The sequence below is a fragment of the Serinus canaria genome, chromosome 14 (genome assembly GCF_022539315.1).
Source record: "Serinus canaria isolate serCan28SL12 chromosome 14, serCan2020, whole genome shotgun sequence".
Classification (NCBI taxonomy): Eukaryota; Metazoa; Chordata; class Aves; order Passeriformes; family Fringillidae; genus Serinus; species Serinus canaria.
The window spans coordinates 5,214,737-5,233,982 of NC_066328.1; the positions used below are offsets into that span (position 1 = coordinate 5,214,737).

Here is a 19,246-nt window from a genome sequence, read left to right on the forward strand (position 1 = left end):
TCTGATACTGCTGTGCTACACAGTGTCAGCCAAAATTTAAACTCACAGAGCCCCATTAGGAAAAGTTAAACATGAGAAATAGTAATTCAGGGTTACCCTGTGCACTTAAATGGCAATTTACTTAACTGATCCTTTGCTGATCTGCCAAAAAAAAGAGGTTTCACTTCACACGAGGAAGAAATAAGGAAAGAACACTCCAGATTATTGGTGAGAGTCAGTTTATTTGCCAGTTTCAAATGAAGCTAGAACTGGGAGGGGTGTGAGTGATCTTGCTTCTGACAATTCAAAAAAAAAGGTGTTACATATTATAGGTGATATGTTTGGTTCTTTCTTGGGTTTAAATTCCTCATTTCTACCGAAGTTTTGGAAAAGGAGAAATCATACCAGTACCATGGAATAAGACCACAATCCTTCATGGTGCTGCTTTTCCCATTCCAATGAAGAATGGCAATTTCTGTAAGAAGCTCCTGAAATATTGTCCCAGCCTTTAATTTGCTCAGTTCCACTCCTATCCTGGAGGATCCTCCTGAGGCCAGGACAGCCCACACACCTTCCCAGTTCCCTCAATTGCATGACATGTGAGCATGTCCCTCTCTGACATTCAGCAGTACCCACCATATGGATGTACCAGACCAGCTTTAATTTCCAGAGGCTCCCCAGCCAACCTGAAATGAGCTAAAAGAAACGCTGAGTTTGAAGTGAGGATGCTCTGGCAGCTCCTGCATTTCAAGAGATTTTTCATGTTTCATCCTCAGTAATTTGGCACATTCCAAGGACAGTTCAGGCTTGGAATGCTGTGACATTACTGAATGCTACATGGAACAGACACTCCTCACACCATACACAAGCTGCAAGACCTTTAATCCAGTGGGCTGTGCCTTACCACTGTGACTTTGTACACTGGGTGCACTTACAGCAGGCTTTGCACAGGAAATGGACAGGGATGTGTAGTTTGGTGAACTACTTAAACCTCATGGAAGAATAAGCACAATGGACATGGAAAGTCATTGGAAACGAGCTGCTGTGTCACACAAATTCTCCAAATATTTGAGTAAATTTCTGTCTGTCTACAATCTGGCCATACTTAATTGTAAAATACAAAGTATCTGTACTGTTATACCGCTTGAACTGGTGAAGGAGCTCATCCTTGCTATCTCCAATTTCATCCAAAGTCACCACTGTCTCTATGGGACAGTAGATGTCATTACGTCTTCCCCAAAATGTCAAGTGGGCCACTCTGACAGTTTGTTCAGTTTCACTTAAGTAGATGAATCCAATAATTCTTCTGAAAAAGTAGCTCATACCATACAACATTGCCCCAGCAAAGACAGCAATGCCAGTTGTATAGAGGAGGATATTCTGGGACACCTGGCCCTGCAGGTAGAGGTAGCAGATGGGAGGCAGCATGATCATGGAGGTGGCAGTCTGCAGCAGCTTCAGTCTCGACAGGATCCTGCAGTATTTTATCCCTGGGAACCTGTAGACCAGTTTGAACTCTTCTGTCCTCCCATCCACAGCGTTCTGCTGGACCACAGCAGCAGGGGCCAAGTGGGACAGACACACAGACGGCTCTCGGGGGCTCCTGAGGTAACTCCTGACACCATCAGCTCGCTGGATTTGTGACTGCAAACACTGCCACGAACCAGCAATCCAGGGCAGGCGAGCAGCTTCCCTTCTCCATGACCTTGTCCAGAGCTCCTTCCGCAGAGATTTCCCAAAAGGTGCTGCTGTGCAGGCTGCAGTCCTGACCGTGCAGAGCCAAGCCTGTGAGGTAAGATTCCCACGGGTCATGGTTTGAGTCCTCTTTAAAACCCAACCAGCGAGCCCAGAGTTGGTCCCTCGGGCGCCTGCAGACAGTAAAGCACAACCCCGGGTCACTGTAACCTTAAACCGGTGTTCTGATAGGAAACTGGTGTTTGTGCTCGCATCCCTCCCTGCAGAGCCAGAGGGAAAACTCTGCCAACACAGTGAGCTCACTGACCGACCCTTGCACACCCCCTGCCTCTCGCTGGCTGAGCAATATCCCAGGAAAGCTGCTGAAATCGCCGACTCCTTAAATAACTACTGATACAGCAGTTATAGGGAAACAGAAAAGAAAAGCGGACTGAGCACGGTAAAGGGGAAGAGAGCGCGATCAGGCCGAGGGAGGGAGCAGAGCCGGGAAGGCGCAAAGGCAGGAAGGGAAGTCCCGCGCTGACCCCGCCATGCCGCAACACGCGCGGGCACGTGGCGTGCAAGGACCCGCCACCGAGCGGCCGGAGACAAGGACAGAAAAAGGGATGGAAAAAGGGAAAGGCATGGAGACGGGGAAAGGGGAGAAGGAGGACAAGGGGGAACAGCCCGCGCCGGCAACAGGAACCCTCACCGCCGCCATGGCCGTGCCGCCTCTCCGCGGCTGCGCCCGCCCTGCCCCGCCCCGCCCCGCCCCGCCCCGCGCGCGGCCCGCCGGGAGGGGCGGCCCCGCGGGCTGCAGCCATGGCGCCGCCGCCCTCAGCGCTCTGCCTGTTCGACGTGGATGGCACCCTCACGGCGCCGCGCCAGGCGAGTGCGGGACGGGGCTGCGGGCCCGCGGGGAGCGGGGCGGGTGGCACCCCGCGGGGCCCGGCTGTGCCGTGTGCCGCGGGCCCCGCGGGCGCACTTAATTCATTTAACGCTGCTGAAAGACGCGCACGGGCCGGTTGTTGCGGAGCGGAGGCGCTGGCCTCTGGCAAATCTGACGGCTCTGTTTTGTACCCCAGAGAATCTCGGCGGAGATGGCGGCGTTCCTGCAGCGGCTGCGGCAGAAGGTGAAGGTGGGGGTGGTGGGCGGCTCGGACCTGGCCAAGATCCGCGAGCAGCTGGGCGAGGACGGTAAGGGCGATCCCGCTGAGGCGATCCGCGCTCCGGGCTGCCGCCAAGGGCACAGGGAGGTTGAACCCCGTCCGTCCCCCGCTTCCCTCGCCTGTCATTGTCTTCCTGGGGGTGCTGTGTTGCACTCGGGCTGTGAGGAGCTACTGCCCGGCCTTCGGAAATCGCAGCCTGTTTGCACTGTGCAGGTTTCTCGATATTAAATCAAGAGGTTGTTGCTAATAGTGAAATCCCGTCTTGGTGGCAGAGCCTTGGGAGGACTTTTTCACACTGCTGCCTGCAGTGCAGTCCTGTATGTGACATGCACGTGTGGGCTGCTCAGCTGTCGAGCACATCCCTGAGGACCTGGTTTTGTTCACTGTGGGGTTCACTATGGATTCTTGCCTTAGTTCTTTATTCTTAATGGTCTTTACTTAACTGATACCACTGACAGCCTCGTGTGGAGCCCAGATAGCTCAGAGTTTGTTTGCATTCCAAGTGGTCTCCAGTAAACCATATCAACCATATCATCTTGTGTGGTGCTGAGACTCACAGCTCCCAGACATCTGCTGAAGATTACTGACACTGAGGAAACAAACCTAAAAGCGCAGCATTTTACTTGCTCTCAAGCCAGGCCATGTGCCAGGAGTTTGGTCATTCCTTTACATTTAATGCAAAGAGTTATATGCCTCTAAGTAAAACCACAGGTAAGTCAAACAACTGACTTCACGTGACTTGATGTGTGTTAATCATAGTGAGAAATGGAACTAGCATTAATTTTGTGCTTGATGCTATGCTGCTGAAATTTTCATGCTTTAGGAGCTGATGTTTGCTGTATTTTAAGCTATTTAATATTTAAGACAATTCTGCATTAAGCCTATAGGGGAAATGATGAGTTACTGTCTTTTTGCTTGTTTGCAGTGATTGAAAAATATGACTATGTGTTCTCAGAAAACGGCCTGGTAGCATACAAAGATGGGAAATTCCTGAGCAAGCAGGTAAGTGTGAAATTTCCGATAGTGAGAAAAAGAAATTTTCTAAACATGATTTTGATTTATTTGTACAGGGTAGTCCTCTGTAATCACCCTTTCAAAGACCAAAGGTGCTGCTGCTTTCTATGTGTTAGTCCTGTTAATGGATCATTCATTTGGCATGTAATGTTTAACATAAATAATGGAGGGTAAACACCTAAAGAGATCCTGGCTGAATTTGCTGCCTTGACCAGTGGTTCCAGTTTACTGCAGGAACAAGATCCATTTCTTCCTGCTTGGCTATAGCAGACATTAAATGCAGCTTTTTGTTTAGGGCTGCTGCCTTTGGCACAGTTTCCTTCTGAAGCAGGTACAACTAGGAGTCATATTAAAGGACAGTTTGGTGTTATAAAGTGAACAAAAAGAAAAATGAGAGCCTTTCGTTAGTACCTTGTGAGCCTCAGCTGATGTTACTGATTGAAGGCATATTTGTTTCTCTGTGGTATTAACCATGCCTGATTACCCAATGTCTGTGTTTTCCATGTGACTTGCTTTTAGAATCTCAAATTCTGGACCCTTGGTTGAATGGTGTTTGTTTTGTTAGAGCATTCAGGGCCACCTGGGCGAGGACATCCTTCAAGATGTCATCAACTACTGCCTGAGTTACATCGCAAAGATTAAACTGCCAAAGAAGAGGTATGTGCACACAGATGTCTCAGTGTGCCCACGTTCTCCATGGGGGATATAAAGCTCAGCTCAGGGTGCTCAGCAAAATGAAGAGTAATTTCTGCTTGGGGAAGAGCACTGTGTGTGAAACAGAGCTCAGTCCATGCATACAAAGACAAGTCCCCAGCTGGAGCACAGGGCTTGAAATACTGATTCAGCACTTTGATGTCAGAGGGAAGGAGATTCAGTTTTGAAGAAGGAGTGTTCCCTTGCCATGTTTGAAATTCAGCAGCACAGTGTTTTCCAGAGATGAGAAGGGCAGCCAGAGCAGCTCTGTGTGATGTGTGAGGTGCAGACACTGAAATGTGCCAGGTGAGGCAGGGCAGGACACTGCCCACATTGCTGGGAATTCTGCAGCTTCACCCCAAACTGACAGCCTGGCCTGTCAGGCCCTGAGCTTGATGGGATGCTCCAGTCACACTTGTTAAAGCAAATAGTGCTTTTAAAAGCCATGAGGTTGCCACATTCAAAGTCCTAGAGACTTACTGGTGCTAGAGGTGCCTGCATGTGGTGAGACAGCTGATTCCCACTGCCTTTAGAATTAAATGGAAATTTATTATGATATTTAGTGTTTTGAGCAGTTTTCTCATCTGTTTTCTGTCTTGTTGATCAATTCCCTTGCAGAGGCACTTTCATTGAGTTCAGAAATGGGATGTTAAATGTGTCCCCCATTGGAAGAAGCTGCAGCCAGGAGGAACGACTTGAGTTCTATGAACTTGATAAAGTGAGTTACAACTCTTGAAAAATACCCAGCTCTCCTGGAGGAGGCAGTTATGGCCAGGTTATGATTTTTTTAAAAACTTTAATAGTTGGTGCAATTTTTTTTCATTTTAATTCTTTCCATGTGGTTTAACTAATTTCTTCATTCAGACCTCAGGCAATAGACAATGATTTTTTTTTTTTTTTGTTGGAATAGCAAGGATTACTTGCAGAAGGGTGGGTTTGGCTCATGGTTTTAATCCAATATCCAGAGTACTGAACACCCTGCTTCTATACCTGTCCTAGGTAGAACCATACTTTCTTGTTGTCCTCTATAGTGTAACCAGCCTGGGTCCATTCAAATCAATAAAACCATTCTTTTTTGGAGGTGTTTTTGGGTTATCTTTTCATTGGTAAATCAACACAGTTGCAGCATGTAACTGTTGTTTGGTTTTGTTTTCTTTTTTCCTTAACAGAAGGAGCATATAAGAGAGAAATTTGTAGCTGATCTACAAAGAGAATTTGCAGGCAAAGGCCTCACATTTTCAATAGGTAATACTTTAAAAGAATGTCATTTAAAACATCAATTAATTTAAATTTCATTTGTGTCATACTCTCTTATGGCTGTGACATCCCATCTCATTTGTGTGACAGGTCTCTCTGGGGGTGGCTGCAGGCAAGACTGAGCCTCTTTTTCCTCTCAGGCTTTTATTGGGACATTTTAATTGAAATCCATCAACAAAGAGAACTTCATTTCTTGTCATCAGTTCATTGTCCTTTAATGCCAGTTGTGTGCTCATTTTGGAGCATATTAGATGCTTTGGATTAGTCAGAGTTGTTTCTGTGAATCAGTTTTGATCAGAGCTACTCCCTCAGTGCTGTTCCAGTTGCACTTGGTTCTTCAGCTATACCTGCATTGTGTGGGAGGAAGGAAAGAATCCAAAAGCAAGTGCAAGCTTAAGGAAAAAAAAATTATCATAAGGGGGGATTAATTTTTGATGCACTTTTCATTTTACCCTTTCTCCTAATATATTACCACACTCCTGCCTTTTATTATTTTTCAGAATTGCAAAGTATGGTTGGCATTAGTGCTGAAGCACTAAGGCAAAGTGAACTGCAGTGCAGCTCTCCTCTCTCCTTTATGTTGTAAATACCTTTTATAAGGTATTTATGTTGTAGATACACCTGCTTCAGCTGGGAATCATGCTCTTAGGTATTGGTGAGGGCCAAGGGCTCAGGACTGGAACAGCTGCTGAAAGGGCTGATTTCTTCCCTTTCCTACTCTAAAAGCCTTAGCCAGTCTTTTGCCTATGATTTTATGGCTGTACATATATCAGTGATTGTGTTCATGTGTCCTTTCTTTCTAAAAGTAAAGAGATTAAATGTAATTCTTTTAAAAGGTCCATTTGGATAACAGTGAGTATTTGGGAACATGCTCAGACTTTGCTGCTTGGATAAATAGTCCCTGAATCACAGCTCTAATAACTGATACCCTATAAAACACCTTCTGTACTTGCAGGACTTAACTCCAGGGTCTCACAACATTTCTGTGTGTTCTGCAAAGCTCCCTCTGCCTAAAATCTTACCCAGTTTAGGGGTTTTTTCTCTTCTCCCTTCAGAAATACATGGTTAAAATGAAACAAGTCTTGGTTCCTCTCTCTCCTAGGAGGGCAGATCAGCATCGATGTGTTCCCAGATGGCTGGGATAAAAGGTACTGCTTAGGAATTGTTGGCAAGGATGGATACAAGACTATTTATTTCTTTGGAGACAAGACCATGCCCGTGAGTACATTCTTTTGATACACTAATTTGAAAGCTGCTGTAATTAAACCTCAAAGATTGCATGTTCTAACCTTGTAACCTTAATCCTGACAAGAGCTGAAGTCAGGGCATAAACATGTGTCCATGTTTACCTGGCTGTAGATGGGAAGTTTTCCTTGTTTCCTGAACTGAACACAGGGTCCTTGCCTTAACAGAGGTTGTTTTAAAATTGGACTTCTGTAATTCTGTTGAACGCCTAGGTGACATGACTGTGTGAAACTGATTGTCCTGTTTGGTCAGTGTAGATCGATTTTTGTTGGCTGGTGTTTATTAAGCATATTTATCTCCTGTCTTATTTAACACTGTGCTTTTGCTCACTACTGTCTCCACTCTGGGGAACTGAGCAGAGTCCCTTGTCCCTCATCACAGGGCAGAGCTCTGCAGGGCAATTCAGAGGCTTTTAAAAATCCTCAACAGAGACCTGACAAGAGCTTGTGAGGGCACTGGCACGCACAAGGACTTCCTTGAAATTAAAGCTGTCTTATTATGGCCAAAGAACAGTGTCAGGCTAAGTTTTGTAAGAAAAGGCTTGGTTTGATAAGAACTCACAGTTACAAAATGCTTAAATTACACAGGACTTCATCAATTGTGAAAAATAAAGTTTTAGAAGAAGAAGACAAGCTTGAAAATAAAGTTTTTTTCCCTGTGACATCAGCTGCAAAAGTAATCACCTGTCCCTCTGGCACAGAGCTCACAGACAGTTCATTTTAGACCCTCTAAGTGGCAGTGCAGCATTGCCAGAGAGTTGAAGTACTGAGAGCTGATGCTGACCCCGTGGAAGCAGTATGGCAAACAGAAATTTGGGAATGAAGCTATGGATTTTGGGGATCCAGGGGCAGTGCGATTGTTCACTGAGCCTAATCACTGCAGGCCCTTGGAAACAGGTCCGTTTCTCCCCTGTTTCCTTTCATGTGTCGCTTTTTGTGACTGTGCTTTCTGTCAAATAAAATTAAATCATCTTCTGCTTTCAGGGAGGGAATGACTATGAAATTTTCACAGACTCCAGAACAGAAGGGCACAGTGTCACATCCCCGCAGGATACAAGAAGAATCTGTGAAGAGCTATTTTTTAAATAGAAGACTTCAGAATTCACACTTCCAGGACAGTTAAAACAGCAAAATAACTTGAAACATCATCTTCATTCTGTGTTGTTTTTATGGAATTGGTCATGAATAGCAGGTGCTTTGCAGATCAGTCATTACCAAAGGGAAATGTTTTAATTGAAGACCCCTTGCTGACTGAGGGAACACAGCAGAGGTCATTTAGCACCATCCTTTCAGTTTCCAATCACATAAATTGTTTTCTTTTTACTTGATTGTGGGGTTTGGGTTGGGTTATATTTTGGGTTGGTTTTTAAGATACCTGTAAACTTCCTTAACTAATGAATTACAATTAAGGGAGGGAAGGGGAGGCATAATCTGCCTCTAGTTGATTCATGGTCTTAAAATTGACCTGCAAGGCTTAATCTCTAGTTTTTTATGTTGAGGCAGCTTTTTAAAAGATGCAGTTGATTTTTTTTAAATACTTACCTTGTGCTATATGAATTAACATGAATTATAAGACAGTTCCTTGTCTAAAACTGGAAGATGAGTAAAAGGGAAAGGTTTTATTTCTTCCTGGGGTTGGGAAGATGGCACTGAACTAGAAGTCCCTGACTGCCATCCCTGGGAATGCTGGACCAGCTGGTGCCAAAGTTCCCTCCTCAGGATGGATGTGGTGCCAAGGCACAAGTCAGGTTATGGTACCTACACTCTGTGCAGACCAAATCTAAAAAAATAATTTGTAAAAATTAATTAAAATAATTTAATCACATTAGCAAAATATATTTCTGTCACTTTCTGAGATTCCTGGTTAAGGCATTAAGGGTAGGTGAGATTTTTCATACTACAAAAATGACCTAAATTATGTTCCTATTAAAATTCAAGTCAATGCCTGCCAGTCTGTGTAACTGTTAATAATACTTTTCTCATCTGGCATTAGGAAAGTAATCTTGAGTATAAACGGTTTGATTTAGTAAAGGAGAATAAAATCTGATTTTATCAGGAAAAAATACTGTTTTGATTTGTCATTATAAAATAAATACTTGAAGCAGACCTGTTGCATGCTTCCTGTCTGTACAAAGAAATGAGTAATTTGAATCTTTCCATGTACATGGGATACTTGCACAGTAAAAAAGCAGAGAATAGAATCAGTGTACCACTCAGAACCCCAGAAAGGTCTCACAAAACCAGAGGGGGAGCTGCAATGCACCTCAGGCACCATAACTGTTTGTCTCCCAGCACACTTGTTCCCTAGCTAGCTCCTGTTTTAATGGGAGCTGACTTAGGAGCAGGACCATCCCTAGTGTAGGAATGCTCTTTAAGGGCAGACAGTTTAAGAGCTGCTGCATTCATTGTTTTCAGCCCCAAACACATTTCTGGCTGCTCTGTCCTGGCAGCCTCCTCTGACATGTGCTGGCCTTGTTAATCCCTAATTGTTCTGGTAAGTGCAGTCAGTGGCTGTGAAAACATTTCTTTAAATAATGAAGTCACCACACAGGGGTGCATCTGCAGGCACCTGCATTCTCCTCTTCTTAAAGCTGATCCTCTTCAGCACCAGCTACCCAGGGAGCAGACTGGAAACACATTAAAGCACTGAAATGGTTGCATTTATTGTAAAGAAAGCAGGGGGTGATATTCCAGCAAGCTGCACAGTGATAAACCCACTGCTACCAAGGCTTATGGGTCATAAAAAACAAAACCAAACCCAAAACCCCAGTACACCACGGTGTAACACAGGCACAGCTAAGGGAAAACAAGCCAGCACAGCAGTTCCTGACCCCACATCACACCTGGGAACAGATCAGCTGCTGTGAAAGGCTCAGGACAGCTCCTGACAGCCAGCACCTCTTGGTGAAGCTCCAAATACACAACTGAAGCTACACTGTTTCATACAACTAACAAGGATTGTGCCTTTTTTTTTTTTTTCCTTTTTATTTGCAAAGTCAATAAAAATCCACTGTTAGGAAAATAACAGAGAAAAATGCTTCATTTGAAAGCATTCATATGGAAGGCAAATAGGAACAAACCAATTTAGTAGCACTACAACTACACACAGAGTCTGGGGAAGGGTGGCCCTATCACATCCTACCAAGAGAGTTTGCCAGGGAAACAGATGCAGAATTTACTTCACCAAGACAGCTGAGCCTGCTGAGGAACTCACACAGTGTTTAATACACCTGGGCAACACACCTGTGTGCAGCAGTGCAGGTGTCCTGTCTGCCCCTGGCACACCATGCCAGTCAGCTGTATGCAGTCTGGAAGGCAAATCTTCAGCCTGGTCAGAATTCAGACACCCTCTGAGGCTATGAAGTATCCACTACTCTACGGTTTTCTACCACTTACCTTGGAGCAAATTTAAATTTGGGATGGATTTTTTTTTTTTTTTAAATACTGGCCTATAAAATCTGTTGCTAATCAACCATCAAGGCACCTAAGTAAATTCACAAACAACCCCAGCTTTACCAGTACAACACAGTTTCCACACCTGTGCAGCCACACCATTTGCAGTGGTGCACCTGATGGGCACTGGAGCATAACCACCTGATGGAGATTTTCCACCCTGTGGCAGCTGCTCTGTTTGTGAACTTCCTTCCATGAGGAAAACAAATCAGCAATGAACACCTCTGTCTGTCAGGCCAAGGCATTCAGGCACTGTTATCAGCAGTAAAGGTACTGCAGCCCTGGAGGAGCAGCCCAGGGCTCAGACCTGGGCTGGACCATCTACACTAGAAGAGCTCTCCTTGAAACCTCTCCCCCCTTCCCCTGGGCATTTCCTGGAATCAGTTCACAAGACAAAAGAAAACCCAAACCTCCCCTCCTCCACCAAGCACACAAACTAGGTCTCTTTAAATACATTTCTTGTAAACACATTTGCTAGATTTTTTTTCATTAGCATTTGAATTGCCTTTTTTTTTTTTTTAATCAGGCCAGCTGTAAAAAATCGTAATTTTGGCCTGCTTCTGCTTTATTGACAATGCAGTATTTCCTCACACACAGAATTCTTCAGCCAGGTCCTGCAGCCAGTTGCTGAGCAGAGCCCACCTGGCAGCAGCCACGCTCCAGGGACACCTCAGGAGCTGATGACGTGCCCTGACCAGGTCTCGTGCTTGGTGCCAGGGGCCAGGTGGGTGATCACCACCTCCACTGCCTGCAGCTTCTCGTTCTTGGGAGGGATGGTGCACATCTTGTAGGTGACCTCGTCGCCTGCCACGGGAACGTACTCGCCTTCAATGCTGTGGAGGGAAAGCTCCAGTTAGTCATGAGTCACAGAAACACCCGTTCTCCTTTGCAGCTGACTGAATTTTTTATCATAATTGTTAGCTTAGATGCTCAAAGTACTTCAGGGATTTTATAGAGCCTGTCATCTGTCAAAGTCTGAGGCTGATTTTGGTCGTCTCGCAGTGAAATTCTATGAAAATTACTATAAACATCATCATCACCCTAAAAAATCAACCAATCACAAGAAGTACAAAATAAAACCCAATAAAACCCACAAAAATCCCCACTCTAATCTGCCTTAAAGAATACTCAGGTGTGCCCAGGCTTGGACTGAGAACTGTGCACCAACACCTCACTCGCAACAGCACTAGAGGGCAGGGCTGCCACTGGCTGCCACTTACTTCAGGGATATGGCTTTTAAAATAAAGAAAATTGTTCTCTTTTTGGTTGGTTTTTCCCCCCTTCTCACTTAAGCTTTTGAAGTTTCAGTTTGGGGTTTTTTTTTTCATTTTTTCTTAAAAAGAATTGTACCATGTAATGGCATGATTTTGCCTTTAGGTTACTCCAGCATAACACAGTTTGTGGTATAAAATAAAAAAGGAGCCCAAGTGAAATATGGTATCAGATATTTCAAAATTACTTGCTGTGAGAAAAGAGAGTGTTGTCATCTTATTGCAGGGGTTCCATATTGCTGTCTCCTTATTACAAAGGTTTCACACCTTCTTGGTGTTTCTCGTGAGCAGCTCCTCAGAGCACTGACTCTTTCTTCTTCACAAAGGAGCCAACTGACTCCAGTTCCCTTCTCACCCACCCACCCCACTCTTTTATAGCAGTCTTCTTCTCACTGGGTACAGCTATGGCTGCTAAAGCCAGGCCTGTTCCAATCTTTGATAACTGACCCAGCTGCAACTCCTTAGGGGTGAGATTACTTTCTACACCATCTTTATTTTCTTATATTCTATCCCCCTACAAGAGAACTCTGCTATCCCGATGTGTTAGCCTGCAGAAACACTCACCCAGCACTCAGGGAGATTTCCAGGAGGCTCCCACTGGCCTCACCTCCCCCAGAGTGATGCCAGGGGATGCTGCAAGACCTGCACTGTGCACTTGCTACTGCACATGAGCCCGGGTTTGGAATCAGTGGGAGATGCCAAAAGGGCTTCACCTTCTGTTCAGAACAAGGTGCTGATGACACAGAGAGCTGCAAACAGCCCTCCTCACCTTCACCCTGTGTTTGAGATCAAAGCTTTGTAATAAAATTCCCAGCATGTGCCACTGAACACTGGCAGAGATTCCTCCCTCCTGCATTGCCATGAGGCTCTGACAGTACAGAAGATGCCACTTCACCTTTCTTTAAATGTACCTACAGCTACATGCTCAGCTTCCCCTGCCCTGACAGCCCAGGCTCTACATTGCTCAGTGAAGGTTTTCAGTGTTTCTCAGCAGTATCTGTATTTGAGAACAGATCACTAATAACAAATTCTACTGGATGTCTAATTGGTGAGACTTGCTTGTGAACTTCTGTTATACTGGAGTCCAGATTTGGGTCCAGGAAAGAAAAGGAAGGTCAGGAGTTTGTGGTGCACCACTGAGTTTGGTATTTTCCTTCTCTGAGAGCACACTGGGAGCATGCTCACCCCACCCAGGAATTTTACCCCATGTTTTGTTAATAGCAGGGATCTCAGATTTTAGTGCCCTTTATATCCACTCTCATTTTGTGACCCATTAATCTTAGGGATTTTCTATGGCAGGAAAAGCTGGCAGGACTGATAGGAGGTAAATACACTGGCCCCTATTGCCAGTTCTAACCTCACATCAGAGTTTGCTTCTCACAGTTCTGCAAAACTTCTCCAGCTTCATCTCCAGCACTGCCTCTCCCCAGCCTTCCCCTTTTGAGGGCTGCTGTCTGAGCCCTGCACTGCAGGGCAGCTCAGGCTGTGGTGAGCCAGAGCAGCCCAACCCAGGGTAACCAGGCATGTACAAGGGAAGCTAAAAATGACCCCTAAATCAAGACTTCTCCCATGGGAAATTCAAAAGAAAAGTCATTGTTTGCTAGCTGATTGTATCAACATGATATTGAAACTGCTTAGATATGAATCTAAAACCTGCTATGAGGAGTTAAAGGCATTCCCAAGGCCTGGGGTTTGAAATGTTTGAGGGAATAAAGTCCTTCAAACTTTATTTCCCTGGAAATACCTCTGCTCCAGAGCTGCCCCTGACTGTGGCAATCAGACCCAGGAGGGCAAGTCCTAAGCTGAACCCTTCAGAGCAGTGCCTGGGAAAATGGGAGTAAATTGAAGGCAGAAGAAATATTTACAGAGAAATCAAGATAAAGCCTCCTTCATCAGACCTGACAGCCCTTTCCAACCCACACAGGCTGATCCAGCTGACCTTTATTTACTTCCAAAGTCTCCAGGCCACCCTGTCAGCCCAGCCCAGTATCACACTGGACAGGCTCCCACATCTGACCTTTGCTGTGCTGTCCTCTCCAGTCACTGCTCCATTTATGCCCCACTTCCCCCAGTTCCAACAGGTTTAGTCCTTTCAGGTGTGAAGGGATTGCACACCCAACCCCTACTGTCCTTCCAGGAGCAGAAACTAATTTACCTTTTCTAGTGCCAAAGGAATTTGCCAGCAAAGACCCAGAAGTTTCCCTGACCTTGAAACTGCAGTTTTGCAGCAAGGATGTACTGGAACCTGATGAGGGAACACAAAGCCCCAACAAGAGACACAGGAAAGGGTTGAAAGAGTCAAACCAGAAGTGAAAATAAAAATGGTATATAAAAAAAAATGACATCACCCTTTCTACTTAAACCTCTTGAATCTCAAGGAGGATCAAAGGAACCTTGATCCTTTGTGGCACTAAAAAAAGACAAAAAATTCTTGCTATAAAGCTAAAAGCACTAAACTGAAGCAGCATCTCCCCTTGGTGCTCCAGCCACCCACTGCAGAGCCCCAGGCCCTGCAGGGAGCAGGAACTCATCACCACTGCACAGCCACCCAACCAAACGGATGCCCTGCCCAGGAAGGGACCTCAGGTTTGGCTGAAACATCTTTTTTTTTTTTTTTTTTTTAAACAAACAGGAACCTTACATGTTTTTTAAAACCTCCTGTAAAACAGGATAAGCCATGGTTAGTAAAATAAAGGTTTGAAATCTGCAAAAATCAGTAAATATAGTTAATGCAAAAGGAAAGTGGATTCACAGTCTCCTAAAGCACCAATATAAAAAAGCTTTAAGCTCCTGAAAAATGGAGGTAAATGAGGAATCACTTGAATATTCGAGATCAAATGAGGAAGAAGAACAGCTTGAGCATTAAAAAGGATGGGTGTTTTGTTAGGGTATGTTTTATTTAAATGGAAATATGAATATGTACCTGGACAGGTTCTGGTAAGGTGTGTGTTGCAGGAACACTGGTAACAAAGTGATTCTGCTTTTCCCAGAGGTAAGACCAAGTGAATCAATCCACACACACAGAACATGGCTAGCACACCCCACACTGCAGCCAGGGAGAGCAGCAAAGGCCCAGACTGCAGGACACACTCAGCTCTCCCTGAAAGCCACCAGGTCCCTCAGGCCTTGGGAGGTGACTCTTTAGGCACTCCCTGTTAGCCCCTGGTCTGCCAAGGAAAAAGAAAAAAAAAAATACCAAAATATTTGCTGACCCACATTTCTTATGCTGAATTGTGAGGTTAAATACTCGAATTCCTTCTACTGGAGGGATCAGATTGTGCCCAGAATCTGCAGAGCCCTGAGCACTGCCCAGCCCAGACTGGTGCACTTTTCTCTGCTAGGGAGCATTTCTCGCAGGGCTGAGCATTATGCTGACAGCATCAGATCCTTTCTTGGTTTCACTGCTTATCCAAGCTGACACTACAGGTGACTGGAGCTTGTGATAAAACCTCATCCAACCCCAGGACAGCTTCATCTGACCCCTGCTTTGCTGTCTTCCCTCATTTGTTGAGGTGACCCTGCCCCACCAAGGCCAGGCCTGTCCTTTGCACAGCTGTGTATAAAGGCTGTGGCCACACAAACATCTCCAATTTCATTCTCTGCTTTTGGCCTTTAAACTCTCCTCCCACAGATCAGATATTCTTTTGTCTCCTGCAGGTTTGTGACCCCTAGTTATTTTTGGTGCCTAACAAATATGAGATCATTAGTTCAATGCCCCCAGTGCACACAAAAAGCAAGAGGACAAAGGTCTGCAGCCTGAACAGAGCTGAGAGTGAGCAGTGTCCCCCGGGCAGTGTTGGCCACCAAAGGCTGCCCAGGGGACAGACACAGACCCTCTCCAGCCCTGCTATCACTACATGTGATGCTTGCACGGAGGCACAAACCACATCCAGACTGTGCAGTGCTTGTGCAGACATGCAGAAAGGACAATATGATGGCCCTTGAGAGGGGGTGACACGGTGGCAGGGGAGGCAGAGCCCTGCACAGAGCTGGGGCAAGATCCTCCAGCAGGAAGCAAGGCTCAAGCACTGGGCAGGAAATGAACTGGAAAAGATCAGAGAGAGTAAACAGAGTTTTTGGAACAGACTCAGACATTCTGTAAACAATGTGAGTTACCTGTAAATTTGGTAAAGGAAGTGAAACATGGACTTCTTTGATGTTACATATTGATTAAATAATTTTAGATCTGTATTTTTTACTTTGGCCCTCCATGTATATTAAGTGTTGATCTAGAGGAATGGGGAGGTTTCCACTGCTTTTTGAGGTATTGGAGTGCACTTTCAATTCAAAATAATGAATATCTACATACCCAGGAATTTTAAGACACTTCAACAATTTCAAATTCAAGCTAAAAATAGGAAATGCTTCCCTGATGTTAGAGTCAGAGAGAGACACAATAGAGTGAGTTTTAGATTATCCAGCACCTCCCATTTCCCAGCTCAGTGCCAGTCTGGTATGGTGGAGCATTTTATCCTGCACTATTTTTAGGGAACTGGGAGGTTATTAGGAAATTACCTAAATAAGGAATGTTCTAGTTCTTCCTTCTCACAGCTGCTATTCATATTCCAGGACTCTAGTTAAACCTCTTGGGACAAAGCCAAAGTCACGTGGAAACACTTTGGAACAAGAGTTTTCAGTGAATTCTGAGCCTTGCTGGTCACCAAGCCTGCCATGGGTGACACATGGAGCACTTCCATGGGCTCTGTTACCTCCTGGGCTTTTTAAAGTTCAATTAACACTCAACACTTGTCTCAAGAAACCTGAGGTGTTTTTAACAGCAAGATACAGCAGAGTAATGAACCATTGTGAGTTATAATCCCAAATGCCCTCCCATGCATTCCCTGTGCAAGCCAAGGGCCCCAGCACCCACCACAAAGCCAGCAGTGACCTTGGGGAGCTGGCTGGCAGGAGCAGGGCTGCCTGTCCCCACCAGTCACACCAGGGACTGGGACAGACAAGCGTGAAGAGGCTCAGACACTGGAGAATCCCAGCAGTTAATATCCAAGGGCTCTGCTCCAGGATCCCCTGGTCCCTGAGCTGTTGCAGAGAAACTTCCCAGGAGCTGCACTTCTCTCCCAGTTCAGGGGATGCACCACCCTGGTGCCCAGGGTGCCTGAACCCCCATTCAGGGACAGTTATGGCTCCAAATCTACCTCCAGCAGCTAACTGAAGCCCAGGCAGCACAGACAGCCTGTGAGGAAGGAACAGGAGAGAGCTTTCCAGGGATGCCTCTGTGGGCTCAGCCAAAGACAGAGACACCTGCAGCCAGCCAGCCTGGATCCTGCCACAATCCCACCTGCTGTGTGCCTCTGGGAACACAGCTGGGGCAGCACACCCTGGCAGCACACAGAGCCCCTGCCTGCAGCAGCCTGCAGTGCCAGCCTTGGCTCTCACCTGTCACAGTCTGGATCATGGAGGGGAAGATTCTGGGGAGATTTCACTGCAATAATGACCACAGCAACCTGACTCTCCTGCATGCACCACTGCAAAGGGAGTTTTCTGAGCCAGCTGGAGTGGAGGGGTGGAGAAACCTTAGGAAAAAGATTATCCATGTCCTATTCATTTCCAAACCCCTCTCAAGAAAGATCTGGAATTCTGCTGCCTCCCCTTTCTGCCCCAGATAATTTACCTATTTCAGACACTCCACCCTGCAGCAAAGCATCAGAAGGGGAGCACACCAGGAAGGATGTGTGCAGTCCAAAGCATGTAAGCCATCCAGGATTTTGAAGGCAATCAGAAAGCTGAGATTTGGCTTCCCAGCACCCCCAGAGCAGTTGGTTGCAATCAGCAGAAACTGCTTTGCTGGTAGTTCACAGAAAAGACAGAGAGGCCAGAGAAGTTTGTTCTCTCGGCTCAGATTCAGCTCTCAGATAATTTAGAATGATCAGGTAATTTTAATTTCCAACCCATATTGTTCCACTCCAGCAGAGGAGCAGCAGCACAGAGAAGCCAGGAGATGTGGCTCTAATGCTTTGCACCAAGCAGTGATCTGGCAGGAAATCAGAGGAAAGGAAGGAGCATGAAAAGATGATCTCTCCTTGGACACAGGCAGCTCAGAGGCAGCTCCTCAGTGCAGCAGGGGCACAGCTGGGGTCTCCCTGCAGGAAGATGCAGCTGACAGAACATCTCCAGCACAGCCAGCAGATGGAATGCTCCAGCAGAAAGGGACCATCCCCACCTGGGAGCCCAGCCAGAGCCCTCAGCTGCGTTACAGACACTGGAGGCAAAAGCTGAGATCACACCACAACGGAGAAGTAAAGCACAGCAAGCTCAGGATGTCCCTGGGGACCAGGGGTGCTGTGTGCCAGTGTCCCTGGGGGAAGCACAGCATCAGTTCTCCAGAGCCTTCCCTGCCCACGGGTCAGGAACTGAAGGACAGCCTGAAGGCCTCTCTGCAATGCAGCATTTTCCCCTTCAGAGCCAAGTGCTGGCAAACTGCAGAAAACCCACAAGCACTGCATGCTTTTCCTTTTTCATTAAATATGCTGCTTTGCAAAATAAAATCTTTTTAAAACCCAAGAATGTGGTCATTCATCCATCACATCACTGCTCTCTGGTGAGCCACCTCCTTGCCTTGCCCTTGCAGGCACACAGGCTTCAGGCCAAGTCCCAGATAAGTGCAAAAGCCTGGGGCACAAACCATCTCCATCATGTGCCCTCTCCCAAATGCTCTGGGCAAGCAGAAGGGTGGGTGCAGTGCTCTAATGCACAACACTTGATCTGCTCCCCCAGGTTCCCCACCTGCCCCATCCCTCAGCAGCCCAGCTGGGAAGGGAAGCTGATGTGAACCTGTCTGCAGGGAGCACCTGAAACATCAACAGCCAGCACTGCAGGGAGTCCTGTCTGCTCTCTGGGAACATCCCACAGCTACAGCTGGGACAGCAAGAGGGGGAGAGGAAGGCCACCAGAGGCACTGTGTGTGGTGACAGCCACACCAGGGAGTGTCTGGGAGAGCTGACTTACTCCTAGGAGGGAACAGGAGCCAAGGAGGTGACATACAGGAGGATAAAGCTCTCACTGGTGCTGTGACACCACCAGCAGTTTGGTGACAGTGGATCATCACAGGCTGGTGGAAATGGAAGCACTGACAGTACATGTCGCTATTAAAAATGTAATTATGGGCTTTTTAAAAATTTCACTCCAGGCAAATGAATTTGCCTTTGCTTCCTCTTTCCAGAGATGTTATCTGAATTACTATCTCAGCAACTCCTCTGCCTCCATGCTTGTCAGCTAGGGGCTTATATTCACTACAGCAAGCACATTTTGTGTTTGTTCTAGAGAGGGGTGAAGTATGAATCTGAGAAAAACAAAACTTCATCACAGCCAAGAGCCATGACATTTCCCTAGCACAACTATTTATACCAAGTTGAGAACTGTCTGCAGTAAGCACAAGGATGCAGGACTCACTTGTACCCAATCAGTTAAAAAAGAGAAGTGGCTCCACACAAGTGTTATCGAACACCAAAACAAATCATCCCTGCAGCCTTCAGAG

The 19,246-nt window shown here is 46.2% G+C and overlaps 3 protein-coding genes across 4 annotated transcripts in view; 1 reads left to right on the top strand and 2 right to left on the bottom strand.

Moving 5' to 3' along the window:
• Window positions 1-201: 201 nt before the first annotated feature.
• On the bottom strand, window positions 202-2,407 carry TMEM186 (transmembrane protein 186). 2 transcript variants are annotated; one of them, XM_050979973.1, is made up of 2 exons: window positions 2,366-2,407; window positions 202-1,764 (listed from the first exon to the last, which is right to left on the bottom strand). In XM_050979973.1, exons 1-2 carry the CDS (start codon window positions 2,372-2,374, stop codon window positions 1,027-1,029), a joined length of 747 nt encoding a protein of 248 aa, XP_050835930.1. In that variant the 5' UTR covers window positions 2,375-2,407; the 3' UTR covers window positions 202-1,026. The 2 variants fall into 2 exon arrangements, with proteins under 2 accessions (XP_050835930.1, XP_050835929.1); XM_050979972.1 differs by having other exon boundaries at window positions 202-1,847; window positions 2,366-2,398.
• A 32-nt stretch (window positions 2,408-2,439) lies between these two features.
• PMM2 (phosphomannomutase 2) lies at window positions 2,440-9,136 on the top strand. Its single transcript, XM_050979974.1, has 8 exons — window positions 2,440-2,541; window positions 2,739-2,850; window positions 3,748-3,824; window positions 4,402-4,493; window positions 5,148-5,247; window positions 5,699-5,774; window positions 6,889-7,004; window positions 8,015-9,136. The coding sequence occupies exons 1-8, from the start codon at window positions 2,476-2,478 to the stop codon at window positions 8,117-8,119; spliced, it is 744 nt and encodes a 247-aa protein (XP_050835931.1). The 5' UTR covers window positions 2,440-2,475; the 3' UTR covers window positions 8,120-9,136.
• A 532-nt stretch (window positions 9,137-9,668) lies between these two features.
• Window positions 9,669-19,246, bottom strand: part of CARHSP1 (calcium regulated heat stable protein 1) — a 36,243-nt gene continuing 26,665 nt past the window's right edge. The window contains exon 4 of the mRNA XM_009091943.4: window positions 9,669-11,316. Within this exon, the coding sequence (XP_009090191.1) occupies window positions 11,154-11,316 (163 nt within the window). The 3' untranslated portion in view covers window positions 9,669-11,153. The remainder of the gene's footprint in view (window positions 11,317-19,246) is intronic.

Bases quoted from the DNA above. Each gene is read 5' to 3' on its own strand.
- TMEM186 (XM_050979972.1), bottom strand. From the start codon at position 1,791: ATGACCCGTGGGAATCTTACCTCACAGGCTTGGCTCTGCACGGTCAGG.
- PMM2 (XM_050979974.1), top strand. From the start codon at position 2,476: ATGGCGCCGCCGCCCTCAGCGCTCTGCCTGTTCGACGTGGATGGCACC. The intron at 2,542-2,738 runs GCGAGTGCGGGA...TTTGTACCCCAG, and splicing joins CCCTCACGGCGCCGCGCCAG to AGAATCTCGGCGGAGATGGC. The intron at 5,248-5,698 runs GTGAGTTACAAC...TTTCCTTAACAG, and splicing joins AGTTCTATGAACTTGATAAA to AAGGAGCATATAAGAGAGAA.